The sequence below is a fragment of the Astatotilapia calliptera genome, chromosome 16 (assembly GCF_964374335.1).
Source record: "Astatotilapia calliptera chromosome 16, fAstCal68.1, whole genome shotgun sequence".
NCBI lineage: Eukaryota > Metazoa > Chordata > Actinopteri > Cichliformes > Cichlidae > Astatotilapia > Astatotilapia calliptera.
This window is the reverse complement of record NC_137437.1, coordinates 6,807,010-6,833,191: the sequence shown is the minus strand read 5'-3', so window position 1 is coordinate 6,833,191 and position 26,182 is coordinate 6,807,010. Positions and strand designations below refer to the sequence as shown.

The following is a 26,182-nucleotide window of genomic DNA, read 5'->3' as shown; positions in this document are numbered from 1 at the left end:
AACCATTCACACCCACACCTAATTTTGAGTTTCCAATTAACCTAACCCCACTAACTGCATGTCTTGGGACTGTGGAAGGAAGCCGGAATACCCGAAGAGGACCCTCATAAACACGGGAAGAACATGCAAACTCCACACAGAATGACCCCGGCCTGATGTTGGAATTGAAGTCAGGAAATTCTAGCTGTGAGGCAACAGTGCTAACCAAAATTTCATGAAAAATATTAGCTCATTTTGAATTTGATGGCAGCAACAAGTCTCAAGGAATTTGGGACAGGGCCATATTCACTACTGTGTAGCATTCCCTTTCTATAAACATCTGAAAACAGAGTTTTCAAAACCATCAAAAGCAAGAAAACACATAAGTTAGCTACTAAACAATGGAGTAAGTGTCATGGTCCTGGGTCGGTGACCCAGCGCTTTTAGTTTATCATTTTCTAGATGATTGTTTAAGTTCTGTGTTATTTTCGATCTGCCTCTGAGTCTGCGTCTGTATCTGTCTGTCTATGGTGTCTCCCCATCTGTTTGTGAATCTGTCTGTTTAGTTCAATGTCTTGTCTGGTTCCATGTATCTGAGTTTCCTGTTTTATTGTGAAGGTCCGCGTCGTATGTGAGTGTGATCAGTTTACGTTTCCCCTGTCCCGTCAGCCCAGATTCCTCCCAGCTGTGTTGCCCTCCTGTCTCTCATCCCCTGATTACTGGTGTGTGTATTTAAGCCCTGTGTGTTCTCCTGCCTGTTGCCGGTTCGTCTGTGTTCCTCCGTGTCAGTCTGTTACCCTGTGTTCCACGGTGTCCTGTTCCTCGTCTGCGTCTCTCTGCTATTCATCATCCGTTGTCATATGCTCCCAGGTCTGTTATTTTAGTTCTCCCAGTTTAGGTGTCTTTAGTTGTTTGTTATGCCCCACTGTTTGTTTGCCACTACACCTCTGTAAATAAAACCACCGGTATCTCATCCACTGCCTGCATCTTGGGTCCTCCTTCTAAATCCACACGGCTCGCCTCGGCAGCCGTGACAGTAAGTTGAGAAGGTTAAATGATCAAACTTTTCACAGAGTAAGCATAAACAGTCACACATCCACCTAACAGCATGCAAAGCAAAAAGTTCCTCTGGTACGGGAATGCTTTTCTCCTTGGACTTAAGCACTCCGGCCTAATTGCTAAATAGAATCAGCTGTAAAGAAGGGCAGCGTCTAAGACTGGAAAGACAGCAAGACCACACCCACTGAGTCAAAATCACAGAGGCCCTTATATGGCCCTAATAATCTCCCTTTATCCTAGTCATGACACGAAATCTATATTCCTAATTTATCACTTAATTTATCACTTGATCACGTATTGTTATGTGAATTTTGCAAAGAACTGTAGCTGGTCAGATATTGAGAAAGAATTGCTGGAAAAACATGGTACTACTTTTCCATGTTTTCTTGCATCTGTTTTTGTTATATGTCCTCTCTCTCTTTCTTTGTGTTTTTGTCTACCACTGATCCTTCAGAAAGCAGAATAATCCTGGAGGAGGTGACCCAGTGACCATTACCCTGCAATAACCCCCAACACACACATACACAAAGCAGACACAGGCTCACCCAGATGTTGCAGTGGGATTTAATGCACCAGAAGTACTGTTATTCTTTGCTGCCACTCTGATTCTGGTTGGCTTGCTGACCTGCTGTTTGTATGTGCCAACAGTTATTGTGAGAATCAAGACCAATGTTCCGCTTATGAGGACATTGAAGATAAAGGATCATTTTGTTGATCTTCACATCGTGACAAACCTGCCGCTTGTCACGGCTATTTGAGGCTTTGGGCTCTGTCTTAGGCTTTGATTTGGAATTAAGGGAAGATTAAGATAAAGGGCAGGGTAATGCATTATGCCACAAAGCGTTCTCACAAAGACAGCTATACAAACATGTGTGATTATACTGTGTGTGTGTGTGGGGGGGGGGGCTAAAAGCAGTGAAGAGTTAAGAAGCTTTGTGATTTGATGACTTACTTAAAGTGAATGAGAGAGTGAGTTGATGAGGATGGCTGAAGAATACAACGAGAAAGCAGGAACTAGAATAAAAGTGGACATGGGAACACTGACAGGGTTAGCAATAAAAACTTCAAGCTGATAACGAAATGTTTTTTTAAAATATTGCAAAAGTCAGCAAACAGGGAAGAGAGAAGGGGGAGCAGGAGACAGCGCAAGGGAGTGAGAGAGGGAGATTGGTGGTTGGTGGATTAAGTCGGGTCAGAGAGGATTAGTGTCAGTTCAGGTTTGGTAGTAAACTCACATTCATGTTGTTGGCGTTGACTGCTTCTGACACACTCGCCCTACTGGTTCCTTTCAACTGAGAAATCCCACACTGAACAATTGGACCACAGGAAGGGAATGTGAGTTTACCTTTTTTGACACTTCTGACTCTTGTAGTGCAATTGATTAAAAAAAAAAATCAGACTAAGCATATACAGCCTTCCTGCTTGCTCTATGGGGCTTTACTTACAGCTGATGAGCAAATAAGCTGAGTGCCTATTTGCTCACTGTACTTTTTATATGCCTTTTTGTGTTTGCTTAGTAGCACAGCATTTGAAATACCAAGAACTTGAGGGATGAGGGATGAAGGATTTACGCACATACAGAATAATCACAAAGAAATACTAATAAATGCTGCCATCCACTATGGGACCCTCCTGGCGATAATGTAGACACAATAAAATATTGCATATTTTATATACAATAGCATAGCAACAAAGTTCTCCCTGGTGTATATAGGTCTGGATTCAATTTATTTTTTAAATGATAATATTTATCTTACATGATTGATAAGCGACACCAACAGAAATAGTCTAAAAGAAGTTCCATGAAACTGTGTAACGAGTTTCACAGAACCCAAGGTTTCGTGACTAATGGAAGCTCTTCCCGGACAGTGTAAGTGGAAACGGAAGTTGAGCCGAGATAAGCAGCTGAAGAATAGCCGTAACCTGAAATTAGTCCACATTTAGTAACCTGCTGCTGTAACAGGAAGTTCTAAAGTAGGATAAGCTGCATTTAAAACATTCACTTCATTCATTGTTTCCCTCTCTGCTGTTCAAAGGAACATAATTTTTAAACATTGCTCTGCAATTTTGATCATTTGTTGTTCTTTTTTTAAAAATAAATTTTAACATTAACATTTTATTTGTAAAATATTCATTTTATGTATTTATTCAAAGTAACCCCTAATAACGACCAAAACTACACAATAAAAAAATTAAAAAAAACAATCACAGCATGATTTAAGTTAGTTATTTGGACACCATTTGAGGTAGAATGTGTATTACAACATGGTATAAAGATACACCTATTTTCTACAGCCATAACATTTAATCATAATAGTAAGACTTTGCTATGATCTCTCAAAAGTTACAGACTCTTAACTTTGAAGTACAATTAACTTAAAAACTACTCATTTTATCCAGCTGCAGTCAAATTGTCCAGGGCATCAAGATCTGTTGTTGATCAATTTTGAATGAAAATCATGGTTATCAGCCATAACTTCCAAACTCTGAAGATTATATCCATACCAAGTAGTAATTTTGAGTGTTTTCATGCCTTGAAAACATGAAGATCAACCTGATATTCTGCCTAAGGTGAAATGCTTTTGGAATGAAAATGTAAATGTGTCATCTTTCTTTGTCTGTTGTAATAAAACAAGATGATAGTCACACACAACATGAATTGAATTATGTTTAATAATGACAAGGGTACTAACTAAAGATTGTTAAATTATCTAGATTTGTTTTATTTTTAATATGTAAAACATGAGGTTGTTACATAAATCTGTTTTTTATTTCTTTCTCCGTATCTTTTCAGTGGAATAACCCTTTCATTCTCTTCTGAACAATTACCATGAAAAAAGCAATGGAGGATGGTGAGAAGCACATACACGTATACAGACAAATTCAGTAGACTTGAATTCATGTGTCTCAGTCATGAGTAGGTGCTTACTTGAAAAGACTTATTATAAAAGAAGGGTCAGGGCTTCTCTATAATGTTAATCCTGTCTGGTTCTGTCGGCTTTTCACCTTCTGCTCAGGAGAAATGTGAAACCTCAAACATCTGCTGTGATATTAAAGGCAATTATATTAAAGACATTCATTGGAATCTGTCAGTCACAGTGTAATTAATCATGCGTACCCCAGTTTTAATGCCCCAATTCTAACTATTTCTGACAATACCAAGTGAAAGATAAAGAGACAGTTAAGCAAACACTGGAACAATACAGTAATCAAACCAAATTTGGACAATATGAGAGCACTTTTATTTTTCAATTACTAAAAAACTTTCTCCACTGATATTATTGTACCAATGTGAAATAAAGTAATATGGAAATGTGGTTTTACTCTAAGCACTCGAACCACATTTTAATGTCAACATTTCAGACAATGCAAATTTGTTCCCCAAGCTAACCAACTTGAATTAGCTATGTATGGATCACTTCAGCATCTGTATTGGATAGCAGTATCTCCAGTTTGTTTAAGCAAATATTTTATTTGTACGATTATTTATCTTCTGTGCTGCCTTGACTACACTCTAAAGCCTCACTCTATCCGCCTTAGTGCAGCTGCCGTACCATACTGTGATATATGTCAGCAGGCTCTCAATGAAGTGGTAGAAGGTCAGCAGCTGGTTGGAGTCCAGTTTGCACTTCCTGAACTGCTGCATAGGCATAAGTGCCATATGATTGTGTGTGTAATTTGATGAATTAGTTGCAAGTGCTTTGAGCGCTCAGCTGTGTAGAAAGGTGGTGCATAACTACCAGTCCATTTACCAAGAATTCCCTGTGTCTTCCCTAATTCCCTATGTCATCATTTGTTCAGGTGTCAGTGTGGTACTATCCAGTGTGGTGAAGGATGTTGACCAAGCTGTTAGCAGGAACATTAATGGTGCTCAGCTTTTGCATGAACTACTGAGTGCACCGTGGCTTTGTGCCCTGCTGAAGGTACATGATTCAAAGGTCCTGAGTAAAAGACACACACCTACCATCTGTCTGCCAACTAAAAGTTATCATTTGGTGCTTTGTCTCCAGATTTATGAGTGCCTGTTAAAGTTCCAGAGACTGACACCAAGCCCCGTTTTGCCTTATGCTGCAGGACTCTCACATGAGGTGTGTATATATACAACACAACAAACAAGCAGCCATAGACGAAATATTTAGATCCCTAAATATCAGTCATTAGTGTTCTGTAAAATATCACCTTATCACAGCTGATTCAATTGGAATTTTAATTCTGCATCTTGCAAAAGGTAACAAAATTAAAACTAAGTAAGCCTGATAATGTAATCAATACAGAAACCAACCAGAACATGTCTGCTTTCTGTAAATAATACAAAGCACAACAGGAGACACCCTCTCTACATTTACATTTAGATTTAAACCTTTCCTTTTTGAAAAAGTTTTTAGAGGATGTGGATCAAGTGACCAGATGACTGTGATAAGTCATTTTAACCTCCTAGGACCTGGCGTCCACATATTAGGACATCACACTTTGGGTTATTTAGACCAAAATACTCAATTTTGCTCTACAAGGGCCTGATATCCACTTATGAGGACATTATGCTGCTACTGTTCTTACGAAATTTTAAATGGATATCCTCATATGTGGCTCTCATTTTTCTTAGAAACAAAAATAGGGTAAAACAAAAAACTGGTAATCCTTTGTTTTTACATTCATCGGGTCCCAATATGCCCAAATATCAAAGAGAAATTAAAATGCATGCTCTGGAAGAGTTCGGGTCGTAGGTGGTTAAAGTCATTAAAATTATGTCTGGATCTAAAGTTTCTTCTGGAAATATTTCCATAGAAATCAGTGTTTTTAGGTCTCTTGCTTTCCTTTTACATATGTCTGGTATTCTGTCTTTCCAGTATAATGTAATTTAACATCTGATTCAGGAATCTTCTTAATTTTTCATTAGGTCATAACTGCAATACTGACAGCTCAAAAGCCTTCAGCTCCAGCTAGAGAGTTGTGCAGCCTCCTGAGCTCACCTCATATCCAGGTACATACACACACACACACATATATATATATACATATATATATACATATATATATATATATATATATATATTAGGGGTGCAATGATACACAAAATTCATGGTTTGGTTCGATACTTTGGTGTCACGGTTCGATATTTCTTGATACAAAAAAAATGTTCATGCTTTTTTAATTTGTCATTTATTAAAATTATAAATATATGTTTTAACTCAAAAGTACAGTTTTTAAATTTAATGTTGCTGAAACAACAAAGTAATAAAAAAAATAAATCTATCTGATCGAGAAATCACTCATCTTTGGAAAAGAGAGTTTATTACAGAGAAATGGCTCTTTCCAAAATAAAAGCGATTCTATACACTTCTTCTGGGGTATACTTTCAGCAGCATATTAAACATATCAGGTCCCCATAAGGAGAATCATGTGCTAACGGCTGTCTAAATGACTCGGGTAAAGTTTGTAGCATGCGTGCTTGTTGTTTTTGTCTGCTTCCACTTGTCTTTGCACTAGGATGATGTCGGTGTAAATGTGCAGTCATATTCATTGTGTTCCTACTAGTGCTGTCTGCTTTAATCTCGTTGAAATGACCTTAACGCCACAACACACCAAATCTCCGTTAACGAGCTACCGCGGATCGCCCCATGCGTGGGGCTGGACAACCAACACATTAACGAGCTAACTGCGCTAACGCAGTAGTTCCCACCCATGTAATTGAGCATTGCGTGGCACATCCGACATACTATTTTACTTTTGTCCATGACGCGCTTACCTTCAGGGTCATACGTCACATGAAAACCAAAATAGTTCCAAACGCCAGATCTGAATGAGGGTGGGGGAGGTTAAATTTGCTATGTTGCAATGAGACCTTAACTTGTGTCTCGCGAGCTTGCCCTGGGCTCAGTGAATCTGCGTTCGACTACTCCGCCTAGGCTGCACTGCTGAGTGCAGATCCACTGAGCGCTCAACACAGACAGCATCGTCAGAAGAAAAGTTGATAAAATAAATTAACAATTTTGTATTGTTCGATACATATGCGTACCGAACCGAAAGCACTGTATCGAACGGTTCAATATCGATACGAGTATTGTTGCACCCCTAATATATATATATATATATATATATTAGGGGTGCAACGATACACAAAATTCACGGTTCGGTTCGGTTCGATACTTTGGTGTCACGGTTCAATATTTTTTCGATACAAAAAAATGTTCATGCATTTTTAATTTGTCATTTATTAAAATTATAAATATATATTTTAACTCAAAAGTACAGTTTTTAAATTTAACCCTAACCCTTGTGCGTGTTTTTTATTTTGACAGCGAATGCGCACCTGCGGACCACTTATGTGCAGCCCTGGTTATTTAGCTCGTCATATTGCAGCCACAGAAATTCTTTTGTCCATGAAACCATAAAGCTGCACTTTCTTTTTGCCTTATAGTCTGATTTGTCATAACTTCTCCGTTTTGTGGTAAGCTTTTCTTTGGCTGTCACTTCTTCACCCTGACCTGTCTTATTTGGCTCAGCAGAACTGAAATGCTTTTACACGCTCACTCACATAAGCTCAGCGATTCTCTGCGCGATCAACCTCTCACATGTTTAAGCTGCGGGAGATTTCACTTGTCATGTTTGCATAGTAAGCTAACGATTAATAAGACGATGTCAGAGGAATTGGTGCACAAATTATCATCACTCACAGATCAGTGCTGTCGCTCTCTATACACAGTTCGCACGATTGCAAAGTGAAAGCAAAAAAACAAGCGCAAATTCAAACGCAACTTCAATATGTCACATATTGACAGTGACTCACCGATGCCAATGACATAATTACCCAGCTACATTTCTGAAAGAATGCAAAAGCATTGACATATATTTTTCCTACAATAGCCCGACGGGCAGGGAAGAGATAGATTTTGGTAGCCCGACTGAAAAAATCGCTAGCTCCGGGACGTCGGGCTAGCGATATTGCAAGCCCTGTATCTGATTGAGGAATCACTCATCTTTGGAAAAGAGAGTTTATTACAGAGAAATGGCTCTTTCCAAAATAAAAGCTATACTATCCGCTTCTTCTGGGCTATATTCTCAGCAGCATAAGGAGAATCGTGCTAACAGCTGTCTAAATGACTCGGCTAAAGTTAGTAGCATGCTTGTTGTTTTTGTCTTTGCACTAGGATGATGTCGGCGTAAATGTGCAGTCATATTCGTTGTGTTCCCACTAGTGCTTTCAGGTTAATCTCGTTGAAATGACCTTAACGCCACAACACGGCAAATCTCCGTTAACGAGCTACCGCGGATCGCTCCGTGCATGGGGCTAGACGGCAAACACGTTAACGAGCTAACTGCGCTATCACACTAGTTCACACCAATGTAATTGAGCATTGCATGGCACATCCAACATACTGTTTTACTTTAGTCCATGACTCGCTTACCTTCAGGGTCATACGTCACATGAAAACCAAAATAATTCCAAACGCCAGATCTGAATGAGGTTCAATTTGCCTGTTGCAAGTAGAGCTTAACTTCTGTCTCGCTAGCTTGCCCTGCTCTCTTCCTTCTGACTATGCTGTCTGTGTTGAGCGCTCAGTGGATCTGCGCTCGACAGTGCAGCCTAGGCGGAGTAGTCGAACACAGATTCACTGAGCGCTCAACACAGACAGCATCGTCAGAAGGAAAATTGATAAAATAAATTACAAATGTTGTATTGTTCGATACATATGCGTACCGAACCGAAAGCACTGTATCGAACGGTTCAATATCGATACGAATATCGTTGCACCCCTAATATATATATATATATAGATTCGTTTTATAGATTCATTTTAGAATCCATGTTCATCATGGCATGCCTTTCTTAACCTCTGGGGGGTCCTAGAAAAATGCATACACTATTGGGCTTAGAGCCACAAATCGACCACGCCATGAAAAGTGCCATAAAATATCTATATATTAATATTTTTTTCCACTTTAAATTAGCCAATCTTTTAGACCTACTTCTCCTTGAAATATTCATATCAAGTTTTAATTACATTTCGCGGATTTTAACCCTTTATATCCCGGTTTCGTCGCATGGCCGCACTGTTTTTTTAGCCCCAAAAAACAAAGAAATCAAATATTTCCCAAAAGATACAATTCCAAGGCCCGGACTCCCGAGTACCACCAACATTCGGAAGATGGCCCATTATTTGGTTGTAATGACCGTGGAATGGGAAATAGCGTTTATAATGGGTTTCAATGGGGCACAAATCGACCACTAGGACCAATAGTGTAAGTTTATCTGTAGCTCAGCCACTGAAGCTAATTTAAGGGAGTCAGACTGGAATTTTGAAATATATGTAACCAGACTTTTTTTTTGGAAAAGTTGGCTATATTCCGTTCAACACAGTGCAAATGGCGTGTATACGAACAATGAAAAATGGCACAAATCGACCCAAGACCACCCAGAGGTTAACTTATAACTTATATTTGAAGTTTCTGGTTACCCATTACTGATTATCTATCTCTCTGTATATCAGGCTCTCTTGTCATCTCATGACAGTGTTGCACAGTCAGACTATGAGCCTGTCTTACCCCCTCTGCCTGATGAAATACCAGAGGATGAGGAGGCAATGAGGATTGTGTGTCTTGTAAAGAACAACCAGCCTCTGGTAAGACATAAGCATTTTCCTCATAAATGTAAACTTTTGCTCAGAAATACAGTTTCGTTCGTGTCAGCTATAGAAACCTATAAATATACATAAATGTGTTTCTGTCATTTTTTGTCCTTGTTTTTTGTTTTAGATAAGCTAAGGTAGCTTAGCTTTCTATTTACATGGCGTTATTAGTCTCAATATCTATGTCGTCCAAAACTCTCTGAAAGAAAAATGACAAAAAACATTGCTTATAAGCACAATCCAGAGAGTGATTACATTTTCAAACAAACCAAACAAATTAGTAATATATTCCTGTAAGATAGGGATGCAGAAATGATCACTTTTGTTAAACAGAATCTATGAAGTCAACAAGATGGCTTGTTGACTTCATAGATTCGATGACAAATCTGAAGGTAGCCTTGCAAGGTGCCCTCAGATTAGTCATAAAGTAGTTAAGTCTTAAATTGCTTAAATATAAATTACATTATGTTAACTTTAAAATGTTCTAATAAACCCTAAAAACTCAAAGTTTCTCATCTTTCATTCATTAAGAGTGGAGAAGAGTGTAGAAGGAGTGTAGGAGAAATTCACAGCCGCTGGAGCAGCCTGCACCGCTTTACATTGGAACGCCTCATCCCTGCAAGAAGAGCTCAGTCAGGGGAGGAGCTCAGAGTGCCCGAAAGTGAAGCAAAGCTTCCCCTTGTTCATAAAGACGGCAGGTCCCACCCCTTTCTCCCTCGCTATGAATCCACAGGAAGTTGCTATTTGTGTTCACCAACTGTAAAACTTGGGAACAAAGGACTCAATCAGTCAGCTCCCTCTGTTTTGAACCCTGCTACCTGCACTGGTAAGAGGAGGAAGAACAGATGATGACAGTCCATACAATCACCAATCATCTGACCATTTTCATTTGATCATTCTTTGTCTGTATTTAAGCCATCAAATATAAAAAACAATGGCAACATATCATAGAAACGCAGGCCATCCATCAGTACCTTCACTAATCATAATCGAGGATTCATTCTTTCTTGTATCTAATCATTCTAGTATTTGGTACTTTCTGGGCAAATATTTTCATATGTCTAGCAATGGCAATGAAAGGCAACAACCACTTCATCTATCTTGGTGTCATTCCTCAGTGCAACTAAGTGTTCATTTCTTCATGAACCTGCCATCATCTGGCAGTCTATAAGTCTTTTGGGCTTTCCTGCCATTACATTTCTTTTCAGACATAGTTTGCTAATGTCTTTCTGTTCTCTTGAACTGCAAATTTATTTGGTGGTTCATTTTCAGAGGAACTCAAACCCAATGGGAAAGATGGTGCTTCAACCAGAGAGAGCAGTGATGACTACGCATACCCACCTCCTCCAATCCCAGCTTACAGTTTTAGCCTTCCCAACTCTCCTGTGTTGTACAAAAAAAATTCTACAGGAGGACAGTCAAAAAATATCCCCACACCTGGAAGGACCTCCTCTTGTCGTGGCATGAACCCTCTTAGATCTCGCACTGCTCCTTCTAGTCCTGCAGCTAGAAGGAGTACTCAGGAACAAGGGGTCAGCACTATCTCCAGAAGAGATGGTTGTCAAACCACTCAAACCAGACTTCATAACACACATCAGGAAGAGTCTTTAAATCATCCATTAATGTTCCACTACGCTACAGCTCCTCGTCACAATGAATGCCAGAACATATCAAAACGTAAACAAAATGCACAGCAGCAGCAATCAAGACACCATAATCAGCCTGCTGAACTCAAGAAACAGTGCAGTGTGGAAGAGCTTAGGTCCACTGTTCAGATGGTGGCCAGCAGTATTGAACACAATAGTCAGGATGTACGCCAACTTGGTGAGAGGATGGTGGCAGCATCAGAGATGATCACAGACAGCGTGGAAGAGAACGCCCAGGCACTTAACCTGCTTGCCGAGGTGGTGGACAAGCTTCAGGGGCTAATCGTAACCAAAAAACACCTCGAGTCATCTCCTTCACAGACAAAGACACAACAATATCCACCCTCACCTCCTCCAAGGGTCTCCTCATTATCTCCAAAACTTGTCCGCAAATCTCCAATACCATACCCAGGCCCACTCTCACCATCTTCTTCCACTACTTTCTCCTCTTCTTCATCCACAAGTTCTTGTGCAGATGACTTTACAACATCTAGGAGTCCAACACAAATTAATGGTGGATCCAAAAGGATGGTGGCAGCTCCTCAGAGGGCAGGTAGGGGTGGTAATAATGGACAAGTGAGGTTCAACACTGGAACCATTTCAAGAGCTCCTCTGGAGGACCAACAAGACTGTAAGGGTACAGGCTGCTTAAAAACAAAGAAGAAGAAGAAGAAAGAGTAACTAGACTAAAAACAAACCTTTTCATCTCTTTCCAGCATTTGTACTGGAAAAGCTGTGACAGTGACAAAAATACCTAATGTTTTAGTCTAAAAAGAAATATCAGCTACAACAACATATGGACTTTTTTTTTTTAATTTGAAGACTTTTTCGATTTTTCAAACAATCACTCAAAGGAACAAAAGCAAACAATATAAAGGTACAAAGCAATTTCTTTCTGTCTTATTTTCGTCATCTAGTCCAACTATTCTTAAAAAGTATGACAGCTTTCATTTTTTTTCATCAGCTCTGATTTATTATTTTGGGTTCTTGACTATGATGGTCTGAATATATACATTGAGCAAAAAAGGAGGAAAGTGTTTAGGGTTAAATTTATTTTTAATAATATTTGTTATGGATTATTTTGTACATGTCGAACTGCATTCATCTTGACTTATTTTTGTATATTTACGTGGTATCTATTGCACATCAAATACAGCAATAAAACCCTGTGGAAACACCTAAGAAGTTTTACATTATTCCACATATAGAAACATCAAAATTAATTTTCATGAGCACTGTTTTAGCGCCTGGTTGGAGCTTATGTAATTGGCATTATTTTAAATAATTTAGCATTTTCATTTCCCAAAACTATGGTAGCAAATTTGCAGGACTACTAAAGTTATCCTTAATTTTCATGAGCCCTTGCTACCAGTTTGCTTCTAGCAATGGCCTGTAGTGGACATGGTATTGTGTTGATAGTGTTTACCTTTAGAGTCCCCATGATATTTTGATGTAATGCAAAATGAGTTAATATCAAATGCCCAAGCATTAAAATATAAAGAAAAAAACCCTTTAGTTATCTATTTAACTTTGATCTACCACCAGCACTAAACTGTGTGGCTTTGAGTTGAATGTATGTTCAGCTGCTGGGTGTATTATGTTAGTGTGTATAATGATATTCCTCACAAAATGGCACAAAAATGGAAGGCCTTATAAAAAAAATAATAATAATAACTGGCGTACAAGAAGAGCTTTTACTTAATTTGCTGATTTTTTAATGAGGATCTCATGAAGAGAAAATGTGTTTAAACAAAGTATTTATTATTTACTTTTAAAATCGTGTACTTTTAAAAATTAATTTAGTCAAAATTTTCCATTTGCTAATCTTAGAAAACATTTTGCCTTTGCCTTAAGATCTCTTGTCACTATTTTTGCTTGCTTTTTACTTTGTTGTTAAATTTTGAACAACTCTCTATCTGTTAGGGTGCAACTATAAGAAAGGATGAGGCGATGGGAGATATCTCTATTGCCCGGGTGATTCATGGAGGATTGGCTGACCGCAGTGGTATACAAGTATTTTAAGTGTGTGTGTGTGTGTGTGTGTGTGTGTGTGTGTGTGTGTGTGTGTGTTACATGTTTAGACAGCTTTGTGAGGACAGAAAATTGACATGCCACTATACTTATACAGTCGCTTATAACAAAATGTCCGTCCGAGTTTGAAGGTGAATGTGGTTTTAGTGTCAGGGTTACAATTAGGTTATGGTTAGGTTTAGGCTGAGGGTTAAAGAAAGCAGTATGTCAATGAGATGTCCTCACTAAGATATGAAAAATGTGTGCATGTGTGTGTGTGTGTGTGTGTGTGTGTGTGTGTGTGTGTGTGTGTGTGTGTGTGTGTGTGTGTGTGTGTGTGTGTTGCATGTGCATTTTTGCTTATGTCTGTGTGTGAGAGATGAAAACATCACGCCTAGCAATAATATGTCTTAATAAATATGGGTTTTTGCCTGTATCAGGACTTCTACATCCTGGAGACCTATTAGTGGAGGTAAATGGAAACCCAGTGGTGGGCCTGGAACCAGAACAGGTCATCCATATACTGGTATGCTATCAGCATCTGCTAAAAATAAGAAAAACATTATTTAAAAGAAAATACTATTATCAATGCTATTGTATACATTTTAGAAATATTAAAGGCAGTTTTTACCACCTCATTCAAAAGCCATTTAAAGTAAAAAAAAAAAAGAAAAGAAAAGAAAAAAAAAGAAAACGAAAATGTTAAACACAAGCTTTATAGTATTAATAATATGTATAAATGATAGTATGACAACATGCTTGGTGAAAGCGTGTACATTTGATTATTAAAAATAATTCTCACCATGTATACTTCTTGTGTATGACTTTCCCTGTCAGGCCAATTCCCACGGCACTATCCTGTTTAAAATCATTCCAAATCCATCTCAGGCCATCCTCAGCCAGACACCAGTAAGAAACACACACTTTATCACTTTACCTCCAGTATCACTTTATTAAAAGCACATTTTGTTGACATTAAACTTACTTATGAGCAGGAAAATCCCTGTACAATTACTGACATGATTCACTGATTGTTATTTTCCAGGCTGGTGTTCCAGGTTTAAAAACATGATTTCCCTCAGTACATCTGTGAATGTTTCACTTTTTGATTAATTTATTTTTTAATCTGCAATAAAACAAAGTTTATCTGTCTGTCTTCCAGGTATGTATGAGGGCAATGGTAGACTACTGCCCTCTGCAGGATTTTTCCATCCCATGTCCAGATGCAGGAATGGCATTCAGCAGAGGAGACCTTCTTCAGGTGGTTGACCAGTCAGATGGACAGTGGTGGCAAGCCAGGAAACTGCCATGTGCTACATCCTGCGCTGGTCTGATTCCCTCGGCCAGCATGCTGAAGAGGTGAGACGCACTCACATACTGTGAAGATGTGACGAACTTACAGGCCGCAGCCAGAGGAAGCGGTTAGTTTATAGATCTGACATTATGAGAGTAAGAAAACATTTATAACATAATTCTAAGTAACTTTAAAGGGCTACATCACTTTTATTCTGCACATTTAACTGATGGCAAAGCCTTAACACTGTTAGGTAAAGTTAGCTTATAATAATGTCAGAAAGAATATATCTTTGCAGTTTGGCTCCATGATTTTAGCTTAAGACTCTAATACATTGGTTGCATTTAACAATTTATTTCTCTTTCTACAGTAAACAGAGGGAACAATGGTGGTGTCAGCCTTTACAGGTTCATACCTGCATCAGACCACGTGAGGAATCATGGTTGTTATTATTAAACATGTGCTTATTTAATGGTTTATATATTATATGTACATTTATTGCAGAGTTGTTTGTAACTTGGATATTTCTCAGTAATGCCTAAAGTTTTACAAACCAGTGTGATTACATGAAGCACTTTTAATGTATTTTTTAGTCTTTAAAATATTTGAAAGATAAGTCAGTCACTACAAAAATAATTTGTTATTTTAAGTCGGTGTGTGCATAAAAGTTTTTTTTTTCTCACCTGTGTGTAAATCTCTACCTGCTGTGACATAAAATGAGCAATGCTTTTAACGGCTGTTTATTTTTTCTGTTAACCCTGCTGCCCTTAGTGACCCTGACTGCTAACGGTGGGTGTGACATGTGAAACATCATCCATAATAGTCATTTAATGTCGTAGTTTAGTTCATTTTATTTTTCTGAGTGTGCTTGTTTGTTAGCTTGTTTTGATGACACCTTTTTTATTATTATTATTCAGCACTAATTACTGTTATCTGCACTAACCTGTCAGTCAATTCCTAACACAGAGAGGTGTCGCTTAGGCTAATAACAAACCACCAATAACAAAAACAAGAAACCACAGAAGACTTTTTTTTAAATCATTGAATAAAACTATAATAATTGAGGTCTCTGAGACTATTAACAGAAACAATAATCTATACTACTGGTATACAATATCTCCCAAACATCACTTGTTCGTCATGTTAGGGAATATCTTGTAGTCAAAACCAGCTATCCATGCATGCATACTTATCCAGAGTCAATCACAGCTTTCATAGGATGAGAATTCTATGAGAAATCTATCCACAGGTCACCAATCTACCAAAGAGAGAAATACAACCATTCGCACACATGAATCACCAATTGAACTACAGTGTTAATTAAGCTGCTTCTGCAGCTGCTTATTTCATCTTCTGAGAGATCTCAAAGGTAGAAACAAGAGCTAAGATCATGCCAGGCTGCTCCTTTCACAGTAACTGAAGTGTGTTATGTTGTGTTACAGTCTGTCACATTAACACTTTCAACCAAACATAGTTTTTTGTGCCTTTCAGCCATACAGTATGTTGTCTTTGTTGGTGTATTTAACCTTCCTGCCTTCTTGGGACCTTTTTGTGCCACTGCTATGTGTTAAATGGCTGCCATTTCCACTGTGTTCAGTGGAATATAACCAAACTTGCCACAGGATAGTTTTTACCTGTCAATGTTAATATTCCAGTGTGAATTCCTTAAATCAGCCTAAAATGGCTGAGCAGCAGAAATCCCCACACCCATCACCCTGGGGACCATTTTCTGCCCATTGACTTCCATTATAAATGCTATTTTTCAACCCCAAATTATCATCATATGATTTTATTTTTTCTTCTTTTCTTGGATGTCAATGAAGACTCAGGGCCTTGAAGTTTTAATTTTTAAATTGCAAAAAAAATGCAAAAAAAATAATGGCAGGTCAAAATGTATGTTGGTGCCAATCTTTGGTCCATCTAAAGGCCTACTTATAATGACAATCACATATTACTTCAACTGGTTTTTTGTGGAAATATTTAGTTTCGTTTTTTGGTTTTTGGGGCTTATAACACAGGGCGCTCATGTAATAACACTGGGATTTGAAGGGTTAAAACAACGAAAATATAATTAAAACTTTACATGAATATTTCAGGGAGAAGTAGTTTTACAAGGTTGGCTAATTTAAAGTGGAATAAAATATGGATATATGGTCTTTTTATGGCGTGGCTGAGAATGGTCCCTAGGGTGATGGGTGTGAGTTTTTTAAAGGATGGCAGGAGGGTTAAACCCAGCTACATGTATGTGAAAATAAGCTTTAACTAACTTTTCTGTTATTTTGTTCCAGAGGAAAATCCTGCAAATTCTGATGAGAAACATGCAATAACAGGTGAACATAATAAATACATATTCATATATATTTTAAATATTTAGTTTTTATATACGAAAGCTATGCATTATTCAACAACCCATTGAATGTCACTATTTTTTTTTTTTTTCAGATCTGGAGGAAATAAATTTTGGTAGGTAAGTCTGTCCAGTGATGAATGTGTAAAAAGTGCAACCTTTTGATTGCATGACACTCATTGCTGTTCCTTTCTATTTCTTAGTGGGGGTTTTTCTCATATTTATGTCTATTGAGTTTCTCATCAATACTTTAGAGTGACAGACAACCAAACAACAAATTCTTTACACATGAAGTTGAAAAGATAAATTATTTAAAACAAACAAACAAAAAAATATATGTATAATATAAAAAAAAAAATCCCCACTCGCCCCTGTGGGCAGTCAATCCTTCAAGCTCGGGTCCTCTACCAGAGGCCTGGGAGCTTGAGGGTCCTGCGCAGTATCTTAGCTGTTCCCAGGACTGCGCTCTTCTGGACAGAGATCTCCGATGTTGTTCCCGGGATCTGCTGGAGCCACTCGCCTAGCTTGGGAGTCACCGCACCTAGTGCTCCGATTACCACGGGGACCACCGTCACCTTCACCCTCCACATCTTCTTGAGCTCTTCTCTGAGCCCTTGGTATTTCTCCAGCTTCTCGTGTTCCTTCTTCCTGATGTTGCTGTCATTCGGAACCGCTACATCGATCACTATGGCCGTCTTCTCATGTTTGTCTACCACCACTATGTCTGTATCTGGAAGTCCCACAGGATCTTAGCTTGGTCATTCTCCATCACCCTTGGGGGCATCTCCCATTTTGACCTCGGGACTTCCAGGTTATACTCGGCACAGATGTTCCTGTACACTATGCCGGCCACTTGGTTATGGCGTTCCATGTATGCCTTGCCTGCTAGCATCTTACACCCTGCTGTTATGTGCTGGATTGTCTCTGGAGCATCTTTACACAGCCCGCACCTGGGGTCTTGCCTGGTGTGATAGACCCCAGCCTCAATGGATCTTGCGCTTAGTGCTTGTTCCTGTGGTGCCATGATTAGTGCCTCTGTGCTGTCTTTCAGTCCAGCTTTGTCCAGCCACTGGTAGGATTTCTGGATATCAGCCACCTTCTCTACCTGCCGGTGGTACATACCGTGCAGGGGCCTGTCATTCCATGATGGTTCCTCGCCTTCCTCCACTTTCTTGGGTTTCTGCTGCCTGAGGTATTCATTGAGCACTCGGTCAGTTGGGGCCATCTTCGTGATGTATTCGTGGATGTTCCTTGTCTCATCCTGGACTGTGGTGCTGACACTCACCAGTCCCCGGCCCCCTTCCTTCCGCTTAGCGTACAGCCTCAGGGTGCTGGACTTGGGGTGAAACCCTCCATGCATGGTAAGGAGCTTTCTTGTCTTGATGTTAGTGGCTTCTATCTCCACCTTTGGCCAACTTATTATGCCAGCAGGGTACCTGATCACGGGCAGGGCGTAGGTGTTGATAGCCCGGATCTTGTTATTACCATTCAGCTGATTCCTCAGGACTTGCCTGACCCTCTGCATGTACTTGGTGGTTGCAGCTTTCCTAGCGGCCTCTTCATGGTTCCCATTCACCTGTGGGATCCCCAGGTACTTGTAACTGTCCTCTATGTCGGCAATGTTGCCTTCTGGTAGTTTGATCCCCTCCATTCTGACTACCTTCCCTCTCTTTGTTACCATCCGACTACACTTCTCCAGCCGAACGACATTCCGATGTCATTGCTGTATATCCTGGTGGTGTGGATCAGTGAATCAATGTCTCGTTCACTCTTGGCATACAGCTTGATGTCATCCATGTACAGGAGGTGGCTGACAACTGCTCCATTCCGTAGTCGGTATCCATAGCCAGTCTTGTCATTTATCTCTCTGAGGGGGTTCAGGCCTATCCAGAACAACAGTGGGGACAGAGCATCTCTTTGGTAGATCCCGCACTTGATGGTGACTTGTGCTATGGGCTTGAGGTTGGCCTCCAGTGTTGTCCGCCACATCCCCATTGAGTTCCTGATGAAGGCTCTCAGGGTCCGGTTAATCTTATATAGTTCTAGGCATTCCAGGATCCAGGTGTGGGGCATTGAGTCATAGGCCTTCTTGTAATCAATCCAGGCAGGACAGGTTGGTCAGTCTGGTCCTGCAGTCTCAGCTGACTGCTTGGTCTGCCAGTAGCTGTTGTTTTGTGCCTCTGGTATTCTTGTCCATCCCTTTCTGTGCCCCGCTTATGTGTTGACCCATGTGCCTGTTCAGCTTAGCCACTATGATGCCTGACAGGAGCTTCCACATGGTGCTGAGGCAGGTTATTGGTCGGTAGTTGGAGGGGACCGGTGCCTTCTGGGGGTCCTTGAGGATCAGGACTGTCCAGCCTTCAGTTAGCCATTCCGGGTGTCTCTCGTCAACTAGCAGCTGGTTCATTTGTGCTGCCAGGCGCTTGTGGAGTGCAGTCAGCTTCTTCAGCCAGTAGGCGTGAACCATGTCAGGGCCTGGTGCTGTCCAACTCTTAATACTGGAGACCCTTTCTTGGATATCTGCCACTGTGATGGTTACTGGACCCTGTTCGGGGAGGTCGCTGTGGTCTGCCTTCAGATCCACTAGCCACTGAGCATTGCCGTTATGGGTTGCGTCCTTCTTCTATATGCTCTTCCAGTATTGCTCCGTCTCCAGACTTGGTGGTGCTGTTCTCTTATTGTTCCCTTGCCACTGAGAGTACACCTTTGCTGGTTCTGTGGAGAAGAGAGATGGACCGATCCGATAGTATCGGTATCAGTCCGATACTGACCTAAATTACTGGATCGGATATCGGAGAGAAATAAAAAATGTAATCCGATCCATTAAATATCAGAAAAGCACCTCACAAAACTTGCAACACGGCGTAACTCGACTCATAACCGTAGCATGTCGGAGCAGTGTGTTCACGTGATAGAGCGGCTATGTGTATTTGTAGCCTCGCTACAAAACCAGAATTTCATCTCCGATGAAGTGATCCCAGAGAGAAGTAAAGCAAGTGTGTAAGTTCGTCTCTGAATGTTTGTAAAGCATTCCAGTGTTAAGCTTAACAACTGATATATGGAGCGACTGCCTTTTAATGAATAATTATCTGAATCTTACACCCAAAGTTGTAATCTTGTGTAAAATATATAGAAGTCCATTACTGTATATAGTAACTATTAAGTCTAATATACCCTAATAAGCTATACTACCTTTTCCTTTGGGAAGATACCATTTGTGCAGTCTGCAATTCTGTAGAAGAAAGATGTTGAATCTATTTAATTATTCTTGAAAAATAATTGATTTCTGTGCATTTTTTTTCTAACCTGCATCAAATTAAAGTTGATTACGTCGATTAAGCATCATGAGATGGAGGGTGGGGGGTGGTTCCCTATTTTTTTTGCTGGGAGTTTGCAACCCTATTAGTTAGGTTGCTTAATATTTCTGCTAAGTACTCTTTAAAATACCAGAATAGGGAGGATGGAGTAGGTTTAAGTTTATTAGATTGATCAGTATTGCTGAACTATGAAATATTTTGTTGTATTTTTTACATACAGGTATAACAGAATAGCTTTAGTGTTGTTGTTTATTTAAACTTGAGTATGAACTTATACAAAATGCAGCAAGATATTAAAAAAACAGTTTTATTGATTAAAAAACACTATATCAGATTCATATCGGTATCAGCAGATATCAAAATTTATGATATCGGTATCGGACATAAAAAAGTGGTATCGTGCCATCTCTAGTGGAGAACAGCTGGTTTATTCTCCTGCCTTCTATCTCTCTGGTGTACCTCCTCAAGTGGCTGGCCAAGGCTGTGAGTCTTTGCTTGGCAGTTTCCAAGGCCTCCGGTATGGACAGTTTCCTGTACTTCTTAGGCACCTTCCTCATTGCGCCTTTCTGCATCTCCGATAGTTGGCTAACCTCCCTCCGTGCTACTTTGATCTTAGCCTCTAGCCTCCTTCTCCATGGAGGGTACTGCCCCTTGTGGCTGTTCAACTTGTAGCCAAGCATCTCGCTGATCACTGCTGCCGTATTGTAGATCAGCTTGTTAGTGTCGGTAATCATGGCTGTAGGTATCGTCCGTAGTGCTGCATTAACATCATCTAGCAGACCTTCTGAGGGTACTTCACGTAATCTTGGTAACCGGCTATGGGGGGTCCAGGTTTCAAGCTTGGCCATGATCCTATCTTTCAGGTCAGTTCATCTCGCACTCAACGATCCTTCTCCTATCGCACTTGGGGCATGGTACCCAATCTCGAGTGGCCCCCTGACCTGGCGTCCTGGTTCCCCCTTGCCGTAGCATTTATGTTGTACCTCATCAATCTCTAGCTGTGAGAGCAGTCCCTTCTTTCGAATGTTGGAACACTGAGCTACTAGTTGTTTCGCCGTCATTGTGGATGTTGGGTATCGAAGAATCCATAGGTCCCTCATCCTATTCATCTAACCCCTTCCGCCAGGGTTACTTGCGTAGTAGCATTCCAACAACGCCTTGTTTTTGTCTCTTGCCCACCGATGCCTTCTTGTTCCAGTAGCCCACTTCTCGTCAGGGTGCCCTGGTTCCTCAACACCTGACGCGGACCTTGTTGAACTTGTACTACTGGAACTTATTGAGGACGCGGCCAGGAATCCCGTCCGGACCAGTAGCTTTGCGTGCGTTCACCCTCCTGAAGCACTTCTGCACATCCTCCTCAGACATAGTGTTCGCACGAACATCTCCAGGGTTTTTGATTTGGGAAGGATTTAACTGTTCTGGATGGGACGACATCTTCCACGCATTTTCTGATGAATCCGCAGACTGAATCTGTGTACTCATCAATATCATTAGCAGCCACGTGAAACATTTCCCAGTCCGCATGATCAAAACAGTCCCACAGCGTAGACTCTTTTTGTATATGTACTTGTTTATTCCGAGTCATAATTCGATAAAATTATTTTAATGAAAATTTTAAATGGCGGTAATTTAGGTGCATTTTTAATATGACCATGAAAATTAAGGTCAGGCTTACAAACAAAAAATAAAATGTAGTAAATACATATAAAAATAAATGCTTACTTGTTTCTGTACTTAATAAAAAGAAGAAATGTACTGCCTGGTGATAAATCTAGGAGTTTGAATGTTTCTTTCCTTCAGATGAAGCTGAATCTGATGTTACTGATGGAATCTACCTGGGTAAGACATATATGCTATTCAGATAATTAGGTAGTATTTAAGTAGTCATTAAGTGGGTAGCACTGATAATAAAATCTATACTGAAGGATGGATTTAATAAGACAAGTTATTATTTAATAATAAATTCCTACAATCTAATGAAATCATATCTATAGAAAATATATATTATCAATAATAAATCATTTTACTGCTGTCTCTAAACTTTGGTAACGTTCACCTTATAAGGAGAAGTGTGTGTGAGAAGTGTGTCAAGTTTATTAAGTGAAACTAAAAGTGCTCTTTAACCTCACCAGCTGGTTTCCGTCGAAGTTTCCGTGTCTGGAAGAGGACTTCCTACAGGAAGCGACGACAGTCGTGCACCACCTGCTCCCCCAACACCAATGCTTTGTCCACCCCCTATGAGGAAGTGGTTTTGTACCAGCGCCCTCCTCAGGAGAACCACCGCCTCATCATCCTCGTTGGTGAGATGAATAACTGCATTAATAACACATGAATGCTTCCATGAGAAATCAATCACTGCCTCCCAGCTGACCCTGAAATTATGGAATGTCGGTAAAGTGTTTCAAATAGACCTCCCACCTCATGTCAAAAGACAACTGCAGCACAAAATTGCTGAACAGAATAAAGATTAACAAAATCTGAGATTATCAATTGATCTTGAGACCCTCTGTAATAGAAGCCTCTCTGTATGCTTAGATTTTTCACTGGTTTCTTGAATACTGAATTGCTGGCATAACTACAGTAGTCCTTTGAATTAAGTACTTATCTAATTATAATACATACAATAAATAATGCTTTACTTTATGTACTGTTCAACACACTGGTCTCATCCTTGTATCAGGAGAATGTTTGAAATCGTTTCACTTCTACTGTAACAGCACCTGCTGTTTTCTCCTTGTTTGAAAAAGTTTATTCTCCAGCATTCTTGTCTGTCTCTATATGTATATCTTTGGAAGTCTGAAGGAGATTCCTACCAGTTCATTATTTGTTCTTCTGCACAGGTGCTTCAGGAGTTGGAGTAAATGAACTTAGGAAGAGACTCATCAAACTGAATCCTTCGACATTCCAGGGACCAGTGCCTCGTATGTGCCTTTTACTTAACGTGTGAGGTTTTCCTAATGAAATCAAATGAACCTGTTCTTCTCATTTTAAATGACAATAAAAAGAGGGCTCTACATTTAAAAAAAAAAGAAATATATGTTTTTGTTTTGTTTGTTTTTAAACATCTGGAATATTATCATGGACTGTGTGTGAGGATGGTTGTGAGATTTGAAGTCACCTGTTGGTTTGCAGTTGAGCCCAGTTTGGTATAATTACTTATGAGAAGTGTCTTGTGACTTCCAGATAAGAAGCATGACTTACTGGCTTTGACACTCTTGAAAAAAAAATATTTAGCTCAATAGCGGAGGAGGTAGTAAAGTCATGAAAGTGATTTTACCTGCTTTACATAATTATTAGGGGTGCAACGATACACAAAATTCACGGTTCGGTATTTTTTCGATACAAAAAAATGTTCATGCTTTTTTAATTTGTCATTTATTAAAATTATAAATATATATTTTAACTCAAATGTACAGTTTTTAAATTTAATGTTACTGGAACAACAAAGGGATAAAATAATAAATCTATCTGATCGAGAAATCACTCATCTTTGGAAAAGAGAGTTTATTACAGAGGAATGGCTCTTTCCAAAATAAAAGCTATACTATACGCTTCTTCTGGGCTATATTTTCAGCAGCATATTAAACATATCAGGTCCCCATAAGGAGAATCATGTGCTAACTTCTGTCTAAATGACTCGGGTAAAGTTTGTAGCATGCGTGCTTGTTGTTTTTGTCTGCTTCCACTTGTCTTTGCACTAGGATGATGTCGGTGTAAATGTGCAGTCATATTCATTGTGTTCCCACTAGTGCTGTCAGCGTTAATCTGAAATGACGTTAACGTCACAACACGCCAAATCTCCGTTAACGAGCTACCGCGGATCGCCCCGTGCGTGGGGCTGGACGGCGTCAACACGTTAACAAGCAAACTGCACTAACGCAGTGGTTCCCACCCATGTAATTGAGCATTGTGTGGCACATCCAACATACTGTTTTACTTTTGTCCATGACACGCTTACCTTCAGGGTCATACGTCACATGAAGACCAAAATAGTTCCAAACGCCAGATATGAATGAGGGTGGGGGAGGTTAAATTTGCCATGTTGCAACGAGCTTAACTTCTGTCTTGCTAGCTTGTGCAGCGCTCAGTGGATCTGCGCTCGACAGTGCAACCTAGGCGGAGTAGTCTAACGCAGATCCACTGAGCTCTCAACACAGACAGCATCGTCAGAAGAAAAGTTGATAAAATAAATTAAATAATTTTGTATTGTTCGATACATATGCGTACCGAACTGAAAGCACTGTATCGAACGGTTCAATATCGATACGAGTATCGTTGCACCCCTAATATTTATACTGCTGTTTTCACTGTGACTAATTATTAATATAAACGTTCTGATTGGTCTGTTCTTCTAGACACCACTCGCTCAATCAGAGCAGGGGAGCAGAACGGTAGAGAGTACCACTTTGTTACCAAAGAACTGTTTGAGTACATGGTCTGCAACCACAGGCAAGATTTTATTCCTTTACTATAAATTTTGCTAATGTTCTTGGTGTTGATTGTCATGATTTTTGGGGCTTTTTGTTCAAATTTTAGGGAATTATATAAGTTTATTATTTATTTAACTATAATTGTATGCTGTTTTTGCACGTGTGGATGTATGAATGTGTGTGTGTACATGTGTTCAGATTTTTGGAATATGGGGAGAGTAAAGGTCAGCTGTATGGAATTAGCACTGATGCCATTGATGAGGTGCTAAAACGAGGGCGGATGTGTATCATTGACGCCGAGCCCCATGTGAGTCTCATGTAACACAGATTCACTTATTTCATGTATTCTGAACAGTCTCTAAGTTTTCTGTGAAGCTTTTTGTTTGCATATGATTGAAAAAGCTTTGGTGTTAATATAGTATTTTATTTCCAGAGCATCCAGCTGTTGCGAACAAAGAAATTTAAACCCTATGTAATTTTCATCAAACCACCCAGCCCAGACAGACTCAGGGAAACTCGCAGAGATGCTCGAATCATCACCAATTATGCCATCAACAGAGTTTTCTCAGTAAGAGCATAAAAAAAAAAATATGTGTGTGAGTGTGAGTGAGTGAGAGAGAGAGAGAGAGCAGCTGCTTATGAAAAAGAAAAGCAAAAGCATGAATGTTATTTAAAACTGACAATAATAATAATGTCGTTTTAGGAGGAAGACTTTGCAGAGCTTGAAGAGACATCAAAGCCGATTGAAGCAAAGTACAAGCAGTTTTTTGACAGTGTCCTGGTGAACGATGACCTACAGGACGCTTGCATAGAGCTCTGTTCCATCATTCAGCAGGCACAGGATGAACCACAGTGGATACCTGTAAGCTGGGGAAGAGCAGAGGATTAGCACAGGGGAAGAATAAAATACTAAAGAGATACAAAATGACAACGTGAAAGTGAAATAAGAAGAAACAGGCAGAAATAAGTATTTAAAGACACGGTGAAATCCTCAGAGCAGAACATAAGGATAATACATTTATAAGGGATGAACAGATAATCAGTCATATGATTATGATGTGACACTATCCATGATGTCATATCTTTGCAATTTGGGAACAAAACTCTTTATTTGTATCCAGTGGTTGGTAACCCTAGCAACAGTTTGTTGTTTCATGTTACATGCTGTTACATGGTGTTGAACACTACACTTTAATTATATTTCATATAATCACTCCCACTTTTGATGCTGTTTTTTTCAGTGACAGCTGTTCAATGTATTTACTTTCAGTCTTTCAGTCTTTGCCTCTCTGTGCTGTAGTGATATCTTATTGGTATGTTGTGGTTTAGAGGCTAGGTAGGCTGCATTTTTAATTTGAAATGTATGTCATATGGAATGTAATTAAGTACTGTCATATAAAGGTACTTGCACTTTACTTGAGCATTTCCAAATTGGTCACCTTTGTGCTTTTGCTTCACAACATTTCAAAGATA

The 26,182-nt window shown here is 39.6% G+C and overlaps 1 protein-coding gene across 5 annotated transcripts; it reads left to right on the top strand.

The window, feature by feature from the left end:
• The first annotated feature begins 1,988 nt into the window (after positions 1-1,988).
• On the top strand, positions 1,989-26,124 carry LOC113007964 (MAGUK p55 subfamily member 4-like). Of its 5 annotated transcripts, XM_026145053.2 has the most exons (21): positions 1,989-2,373; positions 3,833-3,890; positions 4,840-4,961; positions 5,049-5,126; positions 5,936-6,019; positions 9,528-9,659; positions 13,235-13,316; positions 13,762-13,847; positions 14,159-14,230; positions 14,484-14,680; positions 14,986-15,044; positions 15,387-15,404; positions 16,904-16,945; positions 17,058-17,078; positions 22,080-22,118; positions 22,412-22,579; positions 23,120-23,200; positions 24,635-24,728; positions 24,908-25,016; positions 25,143-25,277; positions 25,413-26,124. In XM_026145053.2, the coding sequence occupies exons 2-21, from the start codon at positions 3,869-3,871 to the stop codon at positions 25,596-25,598; spliced, it is 1,827 nt and encodes a 608-aa protein (XP_026000838.2). In that variant the 5' UTR covers positions 1,989-2,373; positions 3,833-3,868; the 3' UTR covers positions 25,599-26,124. The 5 variants fall into 5 exon arrangements, 4 of the variants coding, with proteins under 4 accessions (XP_026000838.2, XP_080147085.1, XP_080147086.1 ...); XM_080290959.1 differs by lacking the exon at positions 14,159-14,230; XM_080290960.1 differs by lacking the exons at positions 24,908-25,016; positions 25,143-25,277.
• Positions 26,125-26,182: the final 58 nt, after the last annotated feature.